General features: G+C 60.2%; 1 protein-coding gene across 1 annotated transcript; it reads right to left on the bottom strand.

Annotated features, from left to right (window-relative positions):
- Positions 1-680: 680 nt before the first annotated feature.
- LOC112966311 (relaxin receptor 1-like) lies at positions 681-15,985 on the bottom strand. The gene is made up of 18 exons (XM_026066292.1): positions 15,859-15,985; positions 12,956-13,102; positions 12,015-12,104; positions 11,797-11,902; positions 11,128-11,199; positions 10,231-10,302; positions 9,743-9,814; positions 8,200-8,271; positions 7,366-7,440; positions 7,215-7,286; positions 5,222-5,293; positions 5,019-5,090; positions 4,802-4,873; positions 4,612-4,683; positions 2,970-3,199; positions 2,140-2,550; positions 1,242-1,457; positions 681-868 (listed from the first exon to the last, which is right to left on the bottom strand). Exons 1-18 carry the CDS (start codon positions 15,983-15,985, stop codon positions 681-683), a joined length of 2,238 nt encoding a protein of 745 aa, XP_025922077.1.
- Positions 15,986-19,037: the final 3,052 nt, after the last annotated feature.

Below are 19,037 nucleotides of genomic sequence, written 5' to 3'. Positions count from 1 at the left end.
AGGATGGAGACAGGGCTGGGCTCTCTTCATGCTTGCTGCCCAGCTCAGCAGTATGCACAACAGTGACCGCTGAGCAGAGGGACTCCACAAGAAGCTCAAGCGTGGCCTCACCTGCAGCTCCATGTGGCTTTGCAACACTGCAAGTGTCCTCTGCTGCAGCTCTCACCAGGGAGGCAGGCAACTGCTATCCTGTTGCAGGTTTTTGCCTCCTCCTCAGCAAGGAGAGGGGGGAAAAAAAATCTCCAATACGTTCCCAACAGCCAGACTTTCTGGTAATAGGGCCTGCTCCCCTGAGGCTCCCAACCCCTTGCAGCAACTCTTCTGCTTGAAGGACCTGGCAGTTCTTCCCAAGACCATTGCAGCAGCTGTCCCTGCACCAGGCTGCTAGGTTAAACACACCAAGAGTTGCAGAAACTGTGCAAGAAGGAAAGGAAGACAGCCCTCATCTACACACCTTCTTCAAGAACTACCTCGTGAGTCCTTGCTGCTGTACCTTGGCTCAATGCCTCCCACCTGGTAAAGGACTGACTGAGATGAAGATAAGATGCTGAAGGAGAGACACTGTTGCTTTCCAAGGTAGTGGTGATCGGTAAAGCCAGCCAGTGGGCCCCTGGGGCAGGACAGTTGAGGTCTGGGGAGTCTCGTACACCCTTGTGCTGCTGGCTTGCTGCTGGGTACCGTCAAGCACTGCTGGCCTGTGTCGTCACCAGGGTAGAGCTCTTCCGGGACTCCTGCAGCTCCAACTGCTTTGTCTGCAAACACCCCTTGACCTTTTCCTGGAAGGAGGTGGTGGTGATGGTGTAGAGGATGGGATTCAGGGCACTGTTGATGGGCAGGATGAAAATGACCACCCAAGAGGTGATGGTACCTGTTCCAACAGGGAAATGGCATTAGGAAGCCTGGTGGGTGGCTGCCCCCTGCTCAGGGAATAACTCGCCCAGCTGCTTTAGCCTACACAGCGAAGTGGGGGCCGCTCTCCTCGGGCTTGCAGCCTCAGAGGCTGGACACCCAAGGGAAGTCACGAACGCCACTATAGGGGGAGAGGCAGGGGCCCAGGGCTTGCCGTGGGGAACGGATAAAGCGCACCATCTCCCCTCAGAGCCCACGTGTGAGTAGAGATCCAAATTCAGCAGCACCTATGTCAGGTGGCCTGGGTCCCAACCCAGAGGCTTGGGGCAGGCAGCCGCCAGCCAGCTTTGGGCTCTACTTCAAGGCCTTCCCTGGTGGGGGGGGGGGGTCACCTGGTATTTCCACCTTCAGCAGGGAAAGCAGCTTGAGGAGAAAGATGGGTATCCAGCAGAGAGCATCAGTGAAGACAATGAAGAAGAACCGCTTTGCAAGGGCAACTTCCCGGGAGCAGACGCTTCTTTCCGCTGTTTTGGATGCAGTGATGTGGATGGAGTAGAACATGCTGGTGTAGGCAAAGACTATGGTGATGAATGCCACGAGATTCAAGCCTGGAGAGAAAAAAAGCCTTGATCTGAGCACGTCCGAAGTGTAAAGCGTATGTGCTCTTACCAGCCGCATCCCTGGCTGTACTGGGGCTATTCCCACTTTCTATCACTAGAGGGGGCAGAGACATCTCAGCAACGTAGCTAGTCTAAAATCAGGCACAGTATTGCCCTAACACAGCGATGCTCTTGTCCTGTGGCCAGGTGGGCCTGGGTGGGTGAGGGACCACGCACAGCGCCGGGGCTGGCGTGAGGAGCCCCGCTGCTCCCTGTACAAGGGCCGCCTCTGGCTGTTGTCTCGCGTGTCTCCTCCTCACCCCGCGTCTCCATCCCCTGCCCAAGCTGTGCTCGTGCATCGCACGCTGCAGCGGCACCTGAGCCCTGCTTTGTGTCGGCACCGTCAGCGTGGCCTGGGAAGGAGGGCAGAGCCGGCACCCTCATTTTACAGAGGGGAGCCGGCAGGACGGAGGCCCAGACACGAATGTGCTGGGGTCCCAGCAGAACTGCAGGGCCTGACGCCCTCCAACAAAGTCAGTATCACAGGCAGCACCGACCCTTGTTGCTGGAAGGGAAGGGGATGGTGACACTATCTGGGCTGGTACTGGCGGGACTGAGAAGCCCCGCTCCCACCAGGGAAGCCCATTCTGCCCTACAGCGTCACTGTCCCCAGGTCCATAGGCAGCCTTACCCAGGTAGATCCCGGTGGAGTAGCCCCTGGCGCTGGGCCTCTCGCTCACGTCGGACTGCAGCGGGAAACACACCCCATTCCTCCCGTAGTAGTTTCCGAAGGAGTCCTTGCACCACAGCGGGACGATGCTGAGGGAGAAGCCCAGAAGCCAGATGATTACCAGCACAGAGATGGTCTGTTTCTTGCCAGCTCTGTAGTGGCTGAACGGGAAAACAATGGAGAAGTATTTCTCCAGGGTCACGTATGTCAGCAGCAAGACTGACACCTCGGAGGACAGCATGGCCAGGCTACCCACGAGCTGGCACTGGAGGCTGGCCATCCACACCTGGGCGTGCTTGTTGTATTCACCCGAGTACTTGAGGTCAAAGGCTCCAATGACGAAGAGGTAGATGCCCATGAGGCAGTCTGCACCTGGGATGGAGGCAAAGTACAATAAGAAAAAAAGCACTGGTGTCCAAACTTAGCCCTTTGCATTAGTGCCATGCCATAAAGCCATCATGTAGCTGCTCTGAAAAGATGGGTAACCTTTGTTTTTGTATCTCTCTATATATTTAAAAGAAAGAGCTGCCTGCTGATGGCACTGGTATCTGTAAGCATGGCTCTGAAGGCAGGAGCCCACACATGTGACCTCAACATAAAAAAAGAAAGAAGGCAGCAAAGGGGCCCTAGGTGCGTTCGGAGGGGATGATATGAGCTGACGGCCATGTCAGTCCTTGCTCTGGGAGAAGGGTGGCCCAGTGGGGCAGGCTGGTGCATGCTGGATGGTGCATCCGCATCCGTTCCTTCCTGTCCCTGCCGGCCGGTCCCCATCCCGCCACCTCCCAACTCACAGCACAGGGACTTGATGGCCATGGTGTGCTGGCTGTTCTCGGCGACGATGACGGACCGCATGCAGATGACGAAGAGGTTCCCGAAGCAGGTTACGCAGGCGATGACCCAGACGAAGACCCGCAGGATGATGTTGGCGAGGAGGTTCTCGAAGGAGGAGATGCCGTCCGTGTTGGGCTTGCAGCTGCGCACGTGGGGCGCGTAGCTGCAGTACTGGAACTTCTTGAAGTAGCTGCCAGGGAGGAAGGTTTCACCGCTGCAGCGCTGCRGCCAGGAGAGGGCACCGAGGGCTGCAGCTCAGCCCAGGTGCAGCCCCAGGCCCTGTCTCTGGAGAAGGGCCAGCTGAACCCCAGCAGCGCTAGCCAAAAGCCTGGCGACGATGCGAAGGTTAACGGGAGGAGGAAGGCAGACAACCACACGGGGTGCCGAGGACGCGGGGGAGAGCCCAGCCCGACATGGCCCTGCGCTCCGCAAGCCCCATTTGCAGTAACGTCCCCGAGGACGGGGAGGGCTTTGCACAGGACACRGAGAGCGACCGTGCTGGGCGCGAGGCCTTGCAGTTTGTGCAGCATTGCAACTGGTTTCAGACACCAAATCAGCAACACCCTGAAGCATTTGCAAAACAGGCAGGAGGCACCCCAACGCTTGCTTTCTTCAGTCGAGTACGACACAGCAATGCACTTAGATCTGTCACTGTTCAGCACTCAACTAATAAACGCAAGGGTATTTTCCTCTGACCTGTGATTACCACAAAAACATTTCAGAATCAATCCATTTTTCAAATCTTTCAAGTTCTATTAACAGGAATTCACATTTTTTCCCTGCGTATTATTTTAGATTAATCTTTTCAAGCCTTATAAAAGCAATCCCATATAAGCTTAGCAAAACTCTACATTAGAAGATGACTACAGAACTGCAGTGTAAGGCTCATTTCTGCTTAATTATAGATAAAAGGAGAGAAAATGATTGCTTATTAGCAAGTCAGGTAGAAAAATGTGCCATATTTATAGTCCAAACAGACCAATTACAGAGAGGAAGATGTACAGTCGTTTTTCATTACAGGTATTCTAAAATGTGCATCTGGAGAAAATTAATGTTTTTTTTTTTTTTTTTTTTTTTTTCTCTTCTCCCCTTTCCAAAGAAAAGCCGAAGCACTCGCAGCTGGCTCCCTGGCTGTATTCCCACCGTGCCGTGATGCCTGCCCGGCCTGTCTATCTACACATCACTACTAGTGTTCTTAGGTCATTATCCCTGAGCACAAGCAAAAGGACGTCTAATGGGATTACTTAACCACAGTTTTCAGCACATCATTGCTTAGCGCCTACGCGTGTCTCGGCCTGAAGCAATATCTACCTTTTCCGTATCACCTATGTAATATCCCTGTTCAAAAACACAGGTCATTCATTCTTTATTGCACAGATGCATCCAGATGGGTGTTTATGGTTCTGCAAACTTTTCTCTTAGCATAGGTTAAATATTCCCATTGCTCTAAATAAGTCCTAGCTGAGTGAGGATCTTTTTCCAGGGAGCGATTTAAGCATCACAGACAGACGGACGGAGCCCGTGTCCCTCCCTCGCTCCCTGCGCTTCCCGGCACGGAGGAGGCGCCCAGGAGAGCGACCAGTGCCCGGGCCCAGCACTCACATGTGGGAGAGGTTGGCGAGCTTCTGCAAGGTCACATTGCGGATGTTGGGGATCTCCAGCCCTTCCAAGCTCCTGCGGAACGAGACCCGTGCGACGGAGGTTCAGTGGCACCAGCTGCCCCGGAGYGGGAGGCTGCCGCAGGCGGCTGGGCCAGCGCGGAGCCCGGGATGCAGSACGCGGTGGCACTCACAGGGACCGCAGCTGGGGCAGGCTTTCAAACTGGCCAGGGAAGATCTGCTTCAAGGGGTTGTAGGAAATATTCCTGAAAAAGAGACGTGCCTTGCTTTTTTTCCATCCAGAAGCTGCCCCACCAGCGGAAAGCAGGGGCTGAGGGGCGTCTTTCTGGCACCCCCCCTTTGCTCCGGGATGGGTCGGAGCGGGACCGCCRGCTTCACCCACGTACTCACAGCTGCTGGAGGCCCACCAGGCCCTGGAACAAGGACGGCGGCAGCTCGCTCAGGCTGTTGGCCGACAGGTCTCTGCACGGAGGAAAGCGGTGCTGGGGTTGGGGGGGTCCTGGGCAGAGTGTGGTCCCCCCCCCCACAGTCCCCATCCTGCACCATCCCCAGCAGCAAGGTTGTGTTGGGGGAGATGACAGCCAGGAACTTACAGCTCCACCAGCCTGTTCAGCTTGGAGAAGGTCCCGTCCTGGATCCACCTGATCTTGTTCCTACGCAGAATCCTGGATGGCGTGAGAACGAGAGACAGAGACGCCGTCGGAAACCAGCCCTGCACCCTTGTGCCGTTGGCCTCCAGCCTGGGCCAGGGAGGAGGCACCGGTGCTGCACGCGAGGGATGCTGCCGTGCCCCGTCCCCATCCCCGTCCCCGCGCTGCCTGCCGGGCACCAGGACCTGCTTCCCGAGACAGGATGGGCCCACGCAAGACCACGGCTCAGAGAAGGAACCATCAGAAATGCGAGAGACGACCGGAGCAGGGAAAAGCGCTTTGCCGCAAACGCCTGGTGCGGTGCTCCGCGGCGGAAACGCAGAGCGTTTCGGAGGGGCTGCAGCCAAAGCCCCGTGGGCGGCACGTGCCTGGGGCATGCCGAGCACCGGGACCCAGCCGGGACAGAGCGCCAGGAGCAGCACGCTCGAGGCTGCTGCCCCTCTGCCTGGTTCCCGGCTACTCCCGCTTCGGCTCCACGCCCGCATTCCCGCTGGGAAAGGCGAGGACTGTGCACCGCACAGGACAGACCGTCCTGCCCATGCGGCCCGGAGCACGGCTTGCCCGGGGCGCCCAGCCGGGCTGGCTCGTCCCATGCATCCCGAACGCCTGGTGCGGCTCCTCGCAAACCCGTCTGCTGCACCGGGGTCGCCGGCGCAGTGTGTTCATGGCTCCCATCTCGCCCCTGCTTAGGTTTCCGTGATGCTGCCACATCCTCGGAAAGAGGGGTGCAGCTGGGGGCGGAGGCGCCTCGCCAGCCCCCCAGGAAAGGCCAGACTGGTGCAAAGGGACCTCGTGCAGCTCCTGYGGCTGGAGGCCCCAGAAGAGCTTTCCAAAGCGCCATCCGCGGAGCCGCCCGGTGACAGTGGGGAGACGAGCAGGAGGATCGTGCGGACGTGCCCAGAGCCGCCAGGTGAATGACAGCGGGACCTTCGCCCCGCCGGCATCCCCACCGGCCCATCCAGGCGCAGGGCTGCCCAGCACCTCTTCCAAAAGCGGCTGAGGAAGGACCAGCGAGCTGGCAAACGCGGCGCGGGCCGTCCCCAAGCTGGGCGCCTGTGCTGGGCACAGCCTCAGCACTGGGGAGTTTGGGAGAGGCGCTCGGTCCTTTGGGAAGCTGGGGCCGTTCCCCCAATGCCAGCGCAACTCAGGCCATGGAGCCGCGCTCCCGCACGGGGCCGCAGTGCACGGGGGCTCCGCGCCTTGGCGGGGGGCTCGGAGCAGGCAAAACCCGCCAGCAGCGACGCTGGTCTGCGCGCGGGTGTTCATCCAGCGCCGGCTGCACGCTGCTCCGTCCATGCAGACGCTCAGGGCAGCAAGGCTGCGCCCAGCCGTGGGAAATGCCTGCACCTGGGGCAGGCACGGTGGGACACCCGTCGGTTTCATCCCACGTCCCGGCTGCCAAGCGCGGCTGCGGGGCCGGGGCTCCCCCTGTTTGCACGCTCCCAGGGCCGCCGGCAGCACGGTGCACGCGGATAACACATGGTGCACACGTTCACCATCCTTGGCTCGCAGGGCTCCAGCAGCCCGGCTCTCCGGGACACGTGTACCATCGCACCCAGGAAAACCTGGCTCTGGCAGGCCGGAGGCGCCTTTGCCTCTGGTGGCGCGGGAAGGCACCGGCCCGGAGCTGAGCCCGGCTGCTGGGGCCAGACGGGGACCGAGCAAAACCAGGCTCTGGGGACGGGGCGAGCAAACAGAGGCTGCTGGTGTCTGACATGCTGAGAGCCTCTCCCGGGGTTCATGCTGCTCCTCGGGGATGTTTTAAGGGGCTCCCGGCGCCAGCGGAAGGGTCTGGACGGGCTCCGCCGCTCGCGCCCCGCGGGAGGGAAGCTTTTCCCACGGCCCGCGTCCTGCCGGGCCCCAGGCACGGACAGGCCCCCTCGACGGCGGCAGCACGGACCTGGGGCATCGCGGGCAACCGGCGCGCGGTACTCACAGCACGGTGATGTGGCGGCACTCCCGGAGCACGGCCCTCCGCACCGCCTGGATCCGGTTGCCCTCCAGCTCCCTGCGGAAGAGGCGGTCACGGCTGCGGCCTCCCGGCGCTCCCGTCCGGCAGCCCGGCAGCTCTGCGGCTCGGTACTCACAGCCAGCTGAGCTTGGGCACCTCCGCGCACAGGGAGGCGCCGGGCAGCCTCGCCAGCGAGTTGTTCAGCAGGTACCTGGGGGAAGCAGCAGCGATGCGCGAGGTCGGCGCACAGCGCGTTCGCCCACGACGTGGACGCTGCGCACACACGCGACACCCGGCCCAGCGCTAAGGCACCACGGGCTGCAAGCCCACCCGGACACCGAGGGTACGTGTGCACGCACTCACGCGCGTTTCTTCCACCCTAACAGCCAGTAATTTTCCTTTGAGTCCAGCCTGCTGCCAAGGTTTCCAACCCGCATTCCGCGCTGTGCAGAAGGTGTTAAAATCATCACACAGCAACTGTAAAATTGCTTTTGCAGTGCTTAGAGCAAAGTCTTTAGCCCGTGCTTCCACCTTGGAAGCGGCTGGACCCTACAAACACCCTTGGCTCAGGACTGCCCGGTGCGGACGCTTCCGGCACAAGCGACAGCGGTTTGGGAAAGCCGAAACGCCGCTCCCAGCCGCTGACGCGTGGGAAGCAGCAGGCGACCCGAAACGCAGGCGACGCTGCCGCTTGGCTCAGCAGCGAGCGCTGGGGCTTTACGCGGGCAAAACTCCCCGGAGAGAGCGGCCTCTCCTCGTGCACGGCAAAGGCAGGAAAACTGGTTTTAAAGGCAGCGTGCTGAGAGCACGGGGCGGCGCGGCGGCCTCCYGACCCGCGCGGGGGACGGGGACGCGCAGGGAGACCTGGCGAGGTCCCGGCAGCGCCCAGGAGCGTGGGAACGCGGGATGCCACGGCGCTGGGGAGCGGGTGCCGGCACGGGGGCACCGCAGGGGCCATCCCTGCACTCACAAGAAGTAGAGCGACGTCAGCCCCGCGAAGGCGGCCGGGGCCACCCGGGCGATCCGGTTGTTGTCCAGCATCCTGCAAGGGGAAGCGGCAGAGCCGGGCTGAGCCGGCGGCGCGGGCGGCCCCTGGTTCGGCTCCGGGGCCCTTGCCTCCCCCTCGCCGCCTGCCCCCGTCCCGYGGCCACCCGGCCCCGCTCCCCCCGCGGTGGAGCCTGGATTCCTTCYGTCGGGGTCTGCGGGATTCCTCCTCTCCTCTGCTGCAAGAGGATGGGAAATTAAAAGCCGTTTGGGGAACCGGGGGCCGTGCTCGGCTTCCCAGAAGTTCTCCAGCTTGTTTGCACCGCGGACCGCCCCCGTGAGCCGCTCATCCTCCTGGTCCCCCTCGTTGGCTCAAGGAATAAGCAAGCAGATCCCAGGGTGAGTAACAGGGAGGAAACACCGGGGGGGCGGCAGACCGTCTCTGGTGCCTAAAGTTGGTCCTCCAAACCCAGGAGAGGAGCTGCCTTACAAAGCGGCCTGCATGGTTCCTATCCTGCAGCGATATCTTTGCAAGCTCCATATGTAAAACCACACACACGGGCCCAGAGCWAACGGAGCCTTTGAGGATAAGAAGGGAGAATATTAGCGATACTTCCAATTTCGGCATATGTTTTGGAAGTGGCAGTGCTGCAAATCCCGGTGTTTAGCAATACAGCGAAGGTCCTCTACACGCTGCCTCTGCTGCCCGGGTCGGGGGGCTCGAGCACTTATCCAGCCCCTCGCCGCGGGGCCGCGCCGAGCCGCCCCGAGCATCCCTGGCACCTTGCCGGGGCGCTTCGGAGATTAGGGGCTCGGCCGGCCGGACAGCGCCCTGCCGGAGCCCCGCGGCACCCCCGGACCACCTGCGCGGTGCCTGCCCCTTCCTTGCACGCAGGGTGCGAGCAGCCTCGGGCACCGCGTACGCTTGGAGCGGCGAAGGGCTCAAACACGTGCCCATCCCTCACGCGGAGCGGGAGCCTCCGGGCAGGGGATGGCTGCCCGCAGCCTGCGGATTAGGAAAAGCGGATGCTGCAGCTTCCTCACCGTTCCCYGCCCTTGGAGCTGAATAGAGCAGCCTGCACGGGCGTGCACACGCGTGCGTACGGATGCRCGCATTCGGCTCACTCCCGAGGCCAGCAGCCTCGCTCCATCCGATGGCAGGAACGGGATCCTGGACAAGCCCGATGCCCAGTCCGTGCTAAACCCGGCCCCAGTAACRGGGGAAGGAAAGCGAAACAAGGGCTTGAGGAAGGACCCCAGCGGAGGGCAGCTGTGCCGCGGTCCCCGGGGCAGGGGGGGCGGAAAGCTGAGCGCAGTCTCACCCCACCGCCCGCGGTCACCCCGGGCGTGTGCACCCGGGGACATCCACGTCCACGCATCCCAAACGGGCCAGGGGGGTTTGGGTGTCTGGGGTAACAAGCCCACTTCACCCCTCCTTTTTGAGGAAATGCAATTATTGTGGATGCCAGGAGGACTCGGGATCAGACGCGTCTCTCCCAAGRCTGCTGGGATCAGACACAGCAACTCACAGCCACTCGAGGCAACGGAGGTCCTCAAAAACCCTGGGCTTCAGCTGGGCGATCTCGTTGTGGCTGAGGAACCTGAACCGGGAAAGAGGAGGACACCGATCTTCAGACAGTGCTGTTAATTAAACTGCCTTTTTCAGAGCTGTTCTTCCCCTGACCCTTGTTTTCACGGCTAAGGGAACTACGTCCTGAAACGGCTCCAGCGTGGAAGCCCGATTCCAGCCGAGATGTGGGGAAGGGAACAAGCAGCCGGGTCTGCAGGAGCCACATTTCCCTGCTCTGCCCCACACCCACCCAAAACACGTGTGCCTCCCACGTAAGCACGTTTGGCACCGACTCTTGCAGAAGCAAGAGAGAGCAGAGGAGAAAGGTGTCGGAACCGGACTCACACCAGCTGCGCTACGAGCYTCCCGCGCCAAGGGGAGCGGAGGACCGCGCCTGGCCCCAGGCTCTCCTCGCCGGGGCCGTGCAACACAGAAACCTCTACTTACAGCATTTTAAGCCGAAAAAGCCCAGCAAAGGCCTTGGGTGAGATCGACCGGATCTTGTTGTTTTGCAAAAAGCTGGTTAGAAAACAGAACAGAGGACAAACAGAAGAGGAAAGACGGTTTCTCCAGGATTCCCTGGCGCCGCGTGTGCATGCCCAGGGACKCCAGCAGCCCCGGCACGGGGAACGCCTCCTGCACCGTGGATGGGGCTACCCGCGGCGAGGGGGGAAGGCCACCTCCGAGCGACACACGGGCTTGCAGACGGGAGAGCGAAGCCGCGGCCCTCGCACTGCCGCGGGCGCCCYGTCTCCAGCAGCCCTGGAGAGGTCGTTTCCCCTCTCTCCGCCTCATTTACTGCACACGAAGGGAAGTTGAACGTGCAAACGCTTGGCGATCGCGAACGGCTGTTTCGGGCTGCCCCACCGTCATCGTTGCTGCTCCGAGCCGGCATCCCACCAGCAGGAGCAAACACCTCTCGCCCCGTGCGCCCGGACGTCTCACTTCCCGGGCTCCAGCTACAGCAGCCCRGAGAGGTGGCAGTTGCCAAAGCGCAGCAGCTTGTGGGAAAGGCTCCGGAGCGCCCCGGAGCAGAGGGCTGCTCGCTATTCCCCGCGTGGCTGGCGGGATATCTCGCCGTACCTYGCGTGCACGGCGCGGCCACGAGCAAACACGAGCCCTGCTCGGCAGCGCCGGGACCGCGACCCGCTCGCTGCGGGCGGTAAAGCGGCGGCAGCGCGTTAGGAGTCAGCAGCGTTTACAAGAGGCACCTGCTGAGCGCAGCAGGCACCAGCGAGGCTCCGGGAGAAGCGACAGCCCGTGCCAGCAGCGGGCAGGGCTCGCTCGCCCTTTCACCGTGGGCCAGCCCGAAAGCAGCACGACGTAAAGGCAGGCGACACTCACAGCTTCTCCAGGCTCTTGTACGTGGCAAACTGATGGTCCGGCAGAGAAYGGATTTTATTTTTCTTCAGGTCCCTAGCAGGAAAATAGSAGRGGGGRGRRAAAAAATCAAGCTCAGGGACAGCAGACCAGGACACAGTGAGCATAAGAAATTCAGGAGGCCTTTAAGAGAGGAAGACCTTGGCTCACATGCTCGCCTCTTCCTGAGCAATCAATGAAATGCAAGTCAGCTGCTGCACTGCTAATTGCCCTCTTAATTTGCTGCACATGAGTCTTTTGCACTCTCCTCCTTCACCTGTGCAAAGGGCATCCCCAGCCCTGGCACCTGTCTTGGACCCTGCGCCTCTCAGCTGGAGGCCTGGGAATCGGGAGAGGCTTCCCGGGCCCTGATCCCGGGCAGSTCTGTGCCGTTCCCAGGCCACTCGCAGGGACGGCTGCGCTCAGCAGAGAGGAGCCCGTCCGCACCGATGGGGCTCCTTGGCTCTTCCGATGCGGGGAGGCTGGGCAGACTCGTGCTGGCAGGACTGCCTGGAGCATCCGGCTCTCCATCGCCRTGCCAAGCAGCCCGCGTTTCCGCACCGCGGGCGACACCACCCCACCGTGCTGGGCAGCCAGGTCCTCGCTCTCGCCTCTTTTGGGGGGGAAAGGCTGCATTTGGCCATCGCTACTTACATCTTCGTCACGTTGGAGGAGGCCGGCGGGACRGCGCTGAGGTCCCGCGCCGTGCAGTCCACCGCGCTTCCCCGGCAGCGGCACCGCTCCGGGACGAGCTCCAGCACTGCGGAGAAGCAGGGGGACGCGCTGGGGCAGAGAGCCGGCGCGGGGACGGGTAGCGCGCGGCCGCGGCAGGCCGGGGAGGGACGCGGCGGCCCCGGGAAGGACGGGCTTACAGCAGGCATCCGCATCCGCCTCCGCCGTCGCTCTGCTGCTCCTCGCGGCCAGCATGTCCCCCAGGATCTGCAGCCAGCCGCTGTCGTCCACTGCACGGCCCCGGCGAGGACGGGTTAGAGCCAGTGGGACGGTTCTCCTCTCGCCCCGGACCTCCTCTGCCCCCATCCTGCACCCTTCTCCCCCACCATCCCTCCTCAGCGCTGCCCGAACCCAGCGCTGGGAATCCCTGCCGCTCGGCACTGTGGAGCAAACCCCCGGGAATGGGCTGCGCTGCCACGAAACCTCGGCCCCGCAGCCGTGCCAGGGCCGAGCAAAGCTCCGGCCAGCCCGGTGCCGTGTCTCCAGCGCTCCCAGGATAGTTTTCTCCCCCGTTTCCACTATCCCACTAAGCCCCGTTTAAGGATTTCCCGAGACAGAGGCAGCCTCCAAACCGCTGAGTTAAGCGGCTCCCGGCAGGCATGACCTTATCCCGTCCCTTTCTGACTCATTTATACTCCTGGCCACTGCAGCCCCCCGGCAAAGAGCCCCACGATAGCGCTGTGCCGCGCAAAAAGGAATTCGTTCTGCTGCTTGAGACCTGCCGCACCCTCGCATCCCGACGGACAGCGCAGAATCCCACCGCTCCGCCGCCTTTCTACCGCAGCGCGGGAATAGCCAGGTCTTGGCTCACGCGGGGTTTCTTCCACCCAAGCCTGGGACGGCCCTCGGCAGACGGCGTCCTGCCTGGCGGCCGGCCCGGCTGCTGCGCCCGGCTCGCGGTCGCGCGGACGGCACGAATCTGGCTCGGCAACGCAAGAGCCGGGATTCCTCGCAGCCGCYGCTTTCCCGGGAAGAGCGAGCTCTCCCGCAGCGCGCTCGCAGGGCTGGACCCCGGCGCCTCCGCGTGCCGGAGGCTTATTAACCCCTCGGGCACCGGCTTTGCTAGGGGCTCGCTAATTACCGCAGTTTTCTTCGTCAGCGCCGTTGTCGCAGTCCTCCGCCCCGTTGCAGTGCAGGGCCTGGGGCAAGCAGACGGAGAGGTTGCCGCAGGGGAACTGTCCCAGGGGACACGCGCGCCCGTCYGGCCGGGGGCCAAGCGGGGCCGGCTCTGCCGAGGGAACAGGGAGGCGCTCAGCGTCGCAGCATCATCACGTCCCCTGTCCCGCACGCACGGCGCCTCTGTCCCTGCGCCGGGCTGCCGCCGCGCACGTGGTTCCCCATCCACCCGCATCATTTCCAGCGACCCGGACCGAGGTTCTCCAACGAGACACGAAAGACGGCGCCTGCCGCATCGGTTGCTTCGTCAAAGCTAGCCGCTGTCCTGAAGTGCTTGCGGCAAGGGATGCTCCTCCACGCCCGGGGTGCAGGTGGCTCCGGGGATGGAGGTGGCTCCAGGGGGAGCAGCCAGCCTGCCTGCCCGCTCCTGCCGGGAAAGGGGGGAGCAGGCTGGGAACCAACCCCCTTGCCTTCGGAGCAGCTTTAGCTGGCAAAGCGCCGCCTGGGAGCCAGGGAGACGTGGGCAGGCAGCTCCTTGCACGGAGCGCGAGGTGAACGGGAGAGCCCCCGAAACACTGCTCACCGACGGCCTCCCCAGCCTGTTTCCACAGCCTGGCAAAGCCGCCACCGTCTCCGAGATGAGGTTCAATTGCAGGGTGCAAAACTGTCTCGGTAACTCCAGCTCCCCCTCTGCTGAGCCCTTTCCATCRGGGCAATCAGAGATACCCGGCTACAGGTCCTGTTCATTAATATCTGCAATTATCCATGGCAAACGCACGCTCAGATCCAGCTAAATGCTGTCACGTCCCTGCTTTGATCACGGCCCTGGCAGCGGTGGCAATCAGCCGCCGGGAGGGAACRTGACTGCGCGGAGGGGCCCAGCTTGTCATCAAGATTTTCTTAAAGTGCCAGGCTATTAATGGCTAATGGTGCGTGTTGCAATTAAGAGCACTTTGCCTCACTTACACGCACACGCCATTAASCAGCCTGCGAGGAAACACTGCGGCATAACGTAGGGATGAATATCATTTGCACCACGAGCAGGAAACCCCCAGTCATTCGTCCACCCGCTGGCCCACGTCAAACCGATGCTTCAAACAGGTTCGTCCCCTACATGCAACAGGGTGAAGAGCTTGGGGGCGAGGAAGGGTGGCAGGTGTAGGTATGCGTGGGGTGAGCTGAGGCTCCCCCAGCTCAGCATGGCCCTGCCCCAGGCGGCTCGTGGCTGGTGGCAGCAGCAGTCGTGGCCCACGGTGAAAAGCAAAGGATTTCAGAAAAGCAGAGATGAAGTTGCAGGCTTTCCTAGCAGAGCAGCCTGAGGCAACAAGGCGGTGGAAATGCTGAGGGTGTGCTTTGGCCTTGGAAGTCCGCTGAGCACAGCTGGATGCAGGATGGGGCGACTCTCCTGGTCCTCCCCTCTCCCAAGGCATGTTACCCTCAGCCCCACGGTCACGCGCCRAGGGAAAACCCAGGGGGTCTTTTTCCCCTGCTGTTGTTAAACGTGAGTCCCTTCTCCTGGGGTCCCGCGGTGCTCTTCAAGGCATCCCCCCGCAACGACTTGCAGGAGGAGCAACCGAGCTTTTAAGAAGCAAAGTCTTTGCCAAAATTCCCCGTGGCRAGAGAAACGCAGAAAGTACAAGAGAAACAGCTATTCTAGCTCAAATCAGAAGGGTCCTTCTGTGAGATCCAAGGCATCTCTCAAAGGCMTTTTCTAGGGAAGATCTTACCAAGGACAAGGCAAAGGAATGGGTGGAACTCGACGCATTTTTGCCACGAGTTAACTCCACGTTACCCTGGATGCAGGGTGCTGGTCTCTGGACCGCTGCCCGAAGCTGCCCCTGACCCCAGACCTGGTGCTCAAGGAGGGGACACAGCCCCGAGGAGCGTGGCGGGGGTGCGATTCCCGAYGCGGGACACCCTGAGCCCGGGGCAGAGGTGCGCCCCGTGCGCGACAGGTCTCGCTGCCCGGGGCCTCGGCCGCATGAATGGCATTTCCCTGCCAACTAGCTGCGTCTGGATCTGAAGTAATTTTCCACATTAGACTAGAAATATCCCCTCTTTCCGAGACGGCTGTTTGGAGCTAGAAGTAAACAGCATACACTGGCCGATTCCCCGGCCGTATATCTTCTGAATGGGCCTTGGAGACCCACCAGCCTTCCCGGAGATTTACAGATGCATCTGGGGGTGTTTGTTCTGGGGAAAATAAGGACTCTAAATCCACGCAAAACTGGCTGGATTTAATCAACATGATTCAAAGTGTTTAAGATTTGGAGCAAAGTCCATGAATCCTTCCTAAAAACTGGAGCTATCCCAAAACCCTCCGCAAGAGATCTACACCCACTTTAAGCCATAAAACAGACACGAGTGACGTTCCCAGCCGCCCCGCACCATCACTCATCCTCTCCCGCRCCTTCGGTTGCCATCTGCGATGCCRGCTGGGACCCCGGGCGGCTCCTCCAGAYGCGATGCCAGGCACGCYGCAGCCCCAGGCTGCCCGGCGGGAAGGGGAACYAAGAGAAGCTTCTTTTGCACCTTGAAGGCCGAGGCTGATGAATCACCTGGGGAACAGCCACGCTGGGTGCCGACGCGAGGGCGTCTCGGGGCTGGGGCCACCTCCAGGCTCTGCTCTGGCTCCGTTCAGCAGCGCTAAACCGCTTGGGCTGAGCAGAGTCCAGAGGAGGACGCTGGTGGTACTGGTGGGCTCTGGGGATGTTTTGGTCTTACTTAAAATGCAGCTATTATTTTGGTTTAAAAGAGATGCAAAGAAATGCCTGCCTGGAACCCCGAGCACCTCCTTGACTCCCACAGCTTGGAGTCAAGCTATTCCCTGCTCCATGGTGGGTGCACCCAAGGCTGAGGGCTGCTCACGGCAGGGCTCTGCCCCGGTTTCCTCCTCCTCCTCCTCCACCAGCAGAGCTTGGGCTCGCAGAGCCAGGCGTGACGCCAGAGCGCTCCCTTCCAGCGCGGGGTGTCCGAGCTGGGCAGCTCCGGGCATTGGCGCTGCGCCGGGCTGGCACTTCGCTAACCTRGAGGGCAACGGGACAACACAGGGCATGAAACCCCTTCCCCACCAGAAGGAGCCTTGTCCCCTCGCAGCAGCACCTTGTACGGAGATATAAAACCCAAGTTCTGGCCTTAATCTGGGAGCAGGCTTCCGCRGTAGCTGCAAGCACTTTACTTCTGTCCTTCACACCAGCTTTTCTTCACATTTAACATACGGGCGACGAAGCTCCCCGACACGCTGGGGCCTCACAGGAGGCCACGTAACCTGCCGTCAGCTTCGTAATCCRTACGCGCAGAGGGGGCTTCACAGCGACACCGGCGAGAGGGCGTTTAATYCACGGCTAGAACCAACGTGCTCCTGGTGTCACGGGGCCACACGCTCGTGCCATTAACTGCTCTGCTCTTCTTCCGTCTGGAGACGAGCCTGAAGACGAGCCCCCAGAAAAGACAGCAGAGCCTCTGCGCTCAGACTCGCTTCTAGCTTAATTCATCGTAAACGCAGGGCTCGACGTGCTCATTGACCCAAATTCTTCCCAAAGCCGGAGGAAATGCCTATCAGGCACCGGAGAGCTCCAAGACGTCCTGCAGGCTTGTGCTCAAAKCCAGAAGCCTCGGGACCAGGTGCGGCCACTTTCGATGCGGCAGCAGAGCTCAGCCAGGCACACGAGCACCCACGACGCCTGCCCTCCAGCACCCACGGGCCCCGAAACGCGGGCGATCCTCCCCAGCGTCGCTGCCGACGGAGAGGCTCCGAGTCACGGCCACTCCCAGCCTGACAGGCGGCTCCGGAATTGGATGCGGCTTTTACCACAGGGAGCCACGTTTCCCTCACCGAACTGCAGGATCCACACGCTGCAGCCAGAGCGATGCTCAAGAAGCGCAGGAGTCCAAGAACAGGCACTCCTGGACCAGCTCGGCCAAACCTCTCCCATGCCAGGAGCRCGCCGAGTCTGCAAATCCGCACACCTTTCCACAGCTGTGTTTACACCTGAACCGCAGCACGAGAGAGACACAGAAGTTTCCCACTGCTGGAGGGATCGCAAGCGCTACAACAGCCGAGGCCTTTCCGTGCCAGAAGCGACGAGACGCAGGCACGGTTTCTGCCCCGACGTTTCCCTCAGGCCCCGAGCACGGCTGCAGGGAAGCGGGAGTCCCCGTGTGCTGGGGACGCAGCTGAAGCGGGACGGGCTTTCTCCTGCCACACACACCAGGGTACCGAGTTTCCCGTTCTCAGAGTCAGCAGAAACGCCCAGGAACCACAAACGTGAGAAGAGTTTCAAGGAGGTTTCCTGGACAAGAGCCGGGGAAGCCGGTTGCACCCCGGGAAGTGCAATTCCCAGCGATGCTTTCGGTAAGCCCAGCAGCGCAGTGTTAACCCAGAAATCATTTTCTTTTTCTTTCTCCATTTCTGCAYATCGGTTTCATCGCCGGGTGTACTGACCTGATTACATGTTGCAAAACATTCCTTTTCTGAGAGATGGAACCTTTTTTGTACAAAAATGTGCGCGTGAGATACAGCAGTCGAAAGCAGGCTCAGCACCCGCACTGACTCATCCATAAACATTGGCTGCACAAAATAAGGAAGGTGGAGAACGATGCAGAAAATGGGAAAGCGGATCTGGGAGAAGAGAGGAATTTGGGAAACGTGACAGGCACTTGTGCCCACTGTCCCCAGCGCCCTCCGTGCATGGGAGGGCAGCGAGCGTCTCTGCAGTGACGTTCACCGTCGCTGGGCTACCGCGCACCGATTCCTGCACGCTACACAGGACAGACCTACCGGCAGGGCTAAGACGTGAAGAGCTCTGAAAATAGAGATAGATATTGCCATTAGAACTCCCTAATAGGAAGATAAAGTTATGGATGTGCAGAGTCACCCAACAGTTCCCAAAACTCAACATATTTCACCAAAATGTCTCCGTTCACCTTTTTTTATTTATAGTACATTGAGCTTCCATAGATCACTGCTTTGGAAGTGCCTTAATTTGCAAAAAGGCTAGTCAAAAGCAGAGGGAGTAAGTAATTTTATAAATACTTGTGGCTATTTTTCTGTAATATACATATCTAAGTGTATGGTGCTATTACACATTCTACTACAGAACATTAAAATGCATAACAAATATCAAATGAATTACTGTTTGCCTGGAACTTAAAAAAAAWATATAATCTTCTATTAAATGCTGCAAAATTTTATCACTGAAAATTTATTTATACATGATCTTTTGCTCATTTAGCTGGGGGCAAGAACATCTTTCTTCTGATAATACAACAAACAAGCCAAGACTGCGACAGTAAAATCTGCAGAGATGTGGGTGAGGGGTGCTGCATATGCTAGAGGTTTTCTTTTTTCCCCTGCAAATACTATGAAAAAAATGTAATATATATAAAAGAAGCAAAGATCCAAGCTGCCATATGGCCATGTCTCTCCTGCGAGCTATGAAGGCAGCTGCGAAGTCTCTCCCTCTCCCATTCCTGTATCCAGCAATTGGTAGCATTTAAAATTCAGCTTCCTTGAGAAGCTTCCTGTCTTGAAATGCAAGAGGGGAACTCACAGAGGGACGTGCTCATTACCAGGAGGCTTAGTCCAAGTGCTCTCATTAGCGCAAGCAGTTTCAAATACTTCTGGCTGTAAACCTGCGGCCTTGTAAAGCAGAGCCACATGGACACGGCGGGACAGCAGACCGGCAGCAGATCTCCTGCGCGAGGATGGACAAGTCGCTCCATGTCTCAGCGTCTYGTTTGCGCGGGGCAGGTTTGGTACAGCTGAAGCTCAGAGGGCTGCAGTGAGCACTGCTGCGTGCAGGATTACACGGGCTTGGGATGGGGACGTGGGTCACAAATATGACAGAAAGAGGGAGGGAGAGGGCACGTGATGCCCTTGGAAGGAGCCGGCCAGTTTTGCTCTGGGCAAGGGAGCAGGACAGGGGAACTGCAGCAGCGCCAAGCTCAGCTGTGTGCGATTCTTCCTACGAACGGGGCATGCTCCTCAGTAAAAGCCATTCCCTTCTTGCACAGCTCCAAAATGGACGGGACTTTTTAGGTGCCAA

The sequence above is a fragment of the Apteryx rowi genome, unplaced genomic scaffold, assembly GCF_003343035.1.
Source record: "Apteryx rowi isolate R43461 unplaced genomic scaffold, aptRow1 scaffold_24, whole genome shotgun sequence".
NCBI lineage: Eukaryota > Metazoa > Chordata > Aves > Apterygiformes > Apterygidae > Apteryx > Apteryx rowi.
The sequence above is the reverse complement of the archived record's forward strand: the minus strand, read 5'-3'. Positions and strand labels throughout refer to the sequence as shown.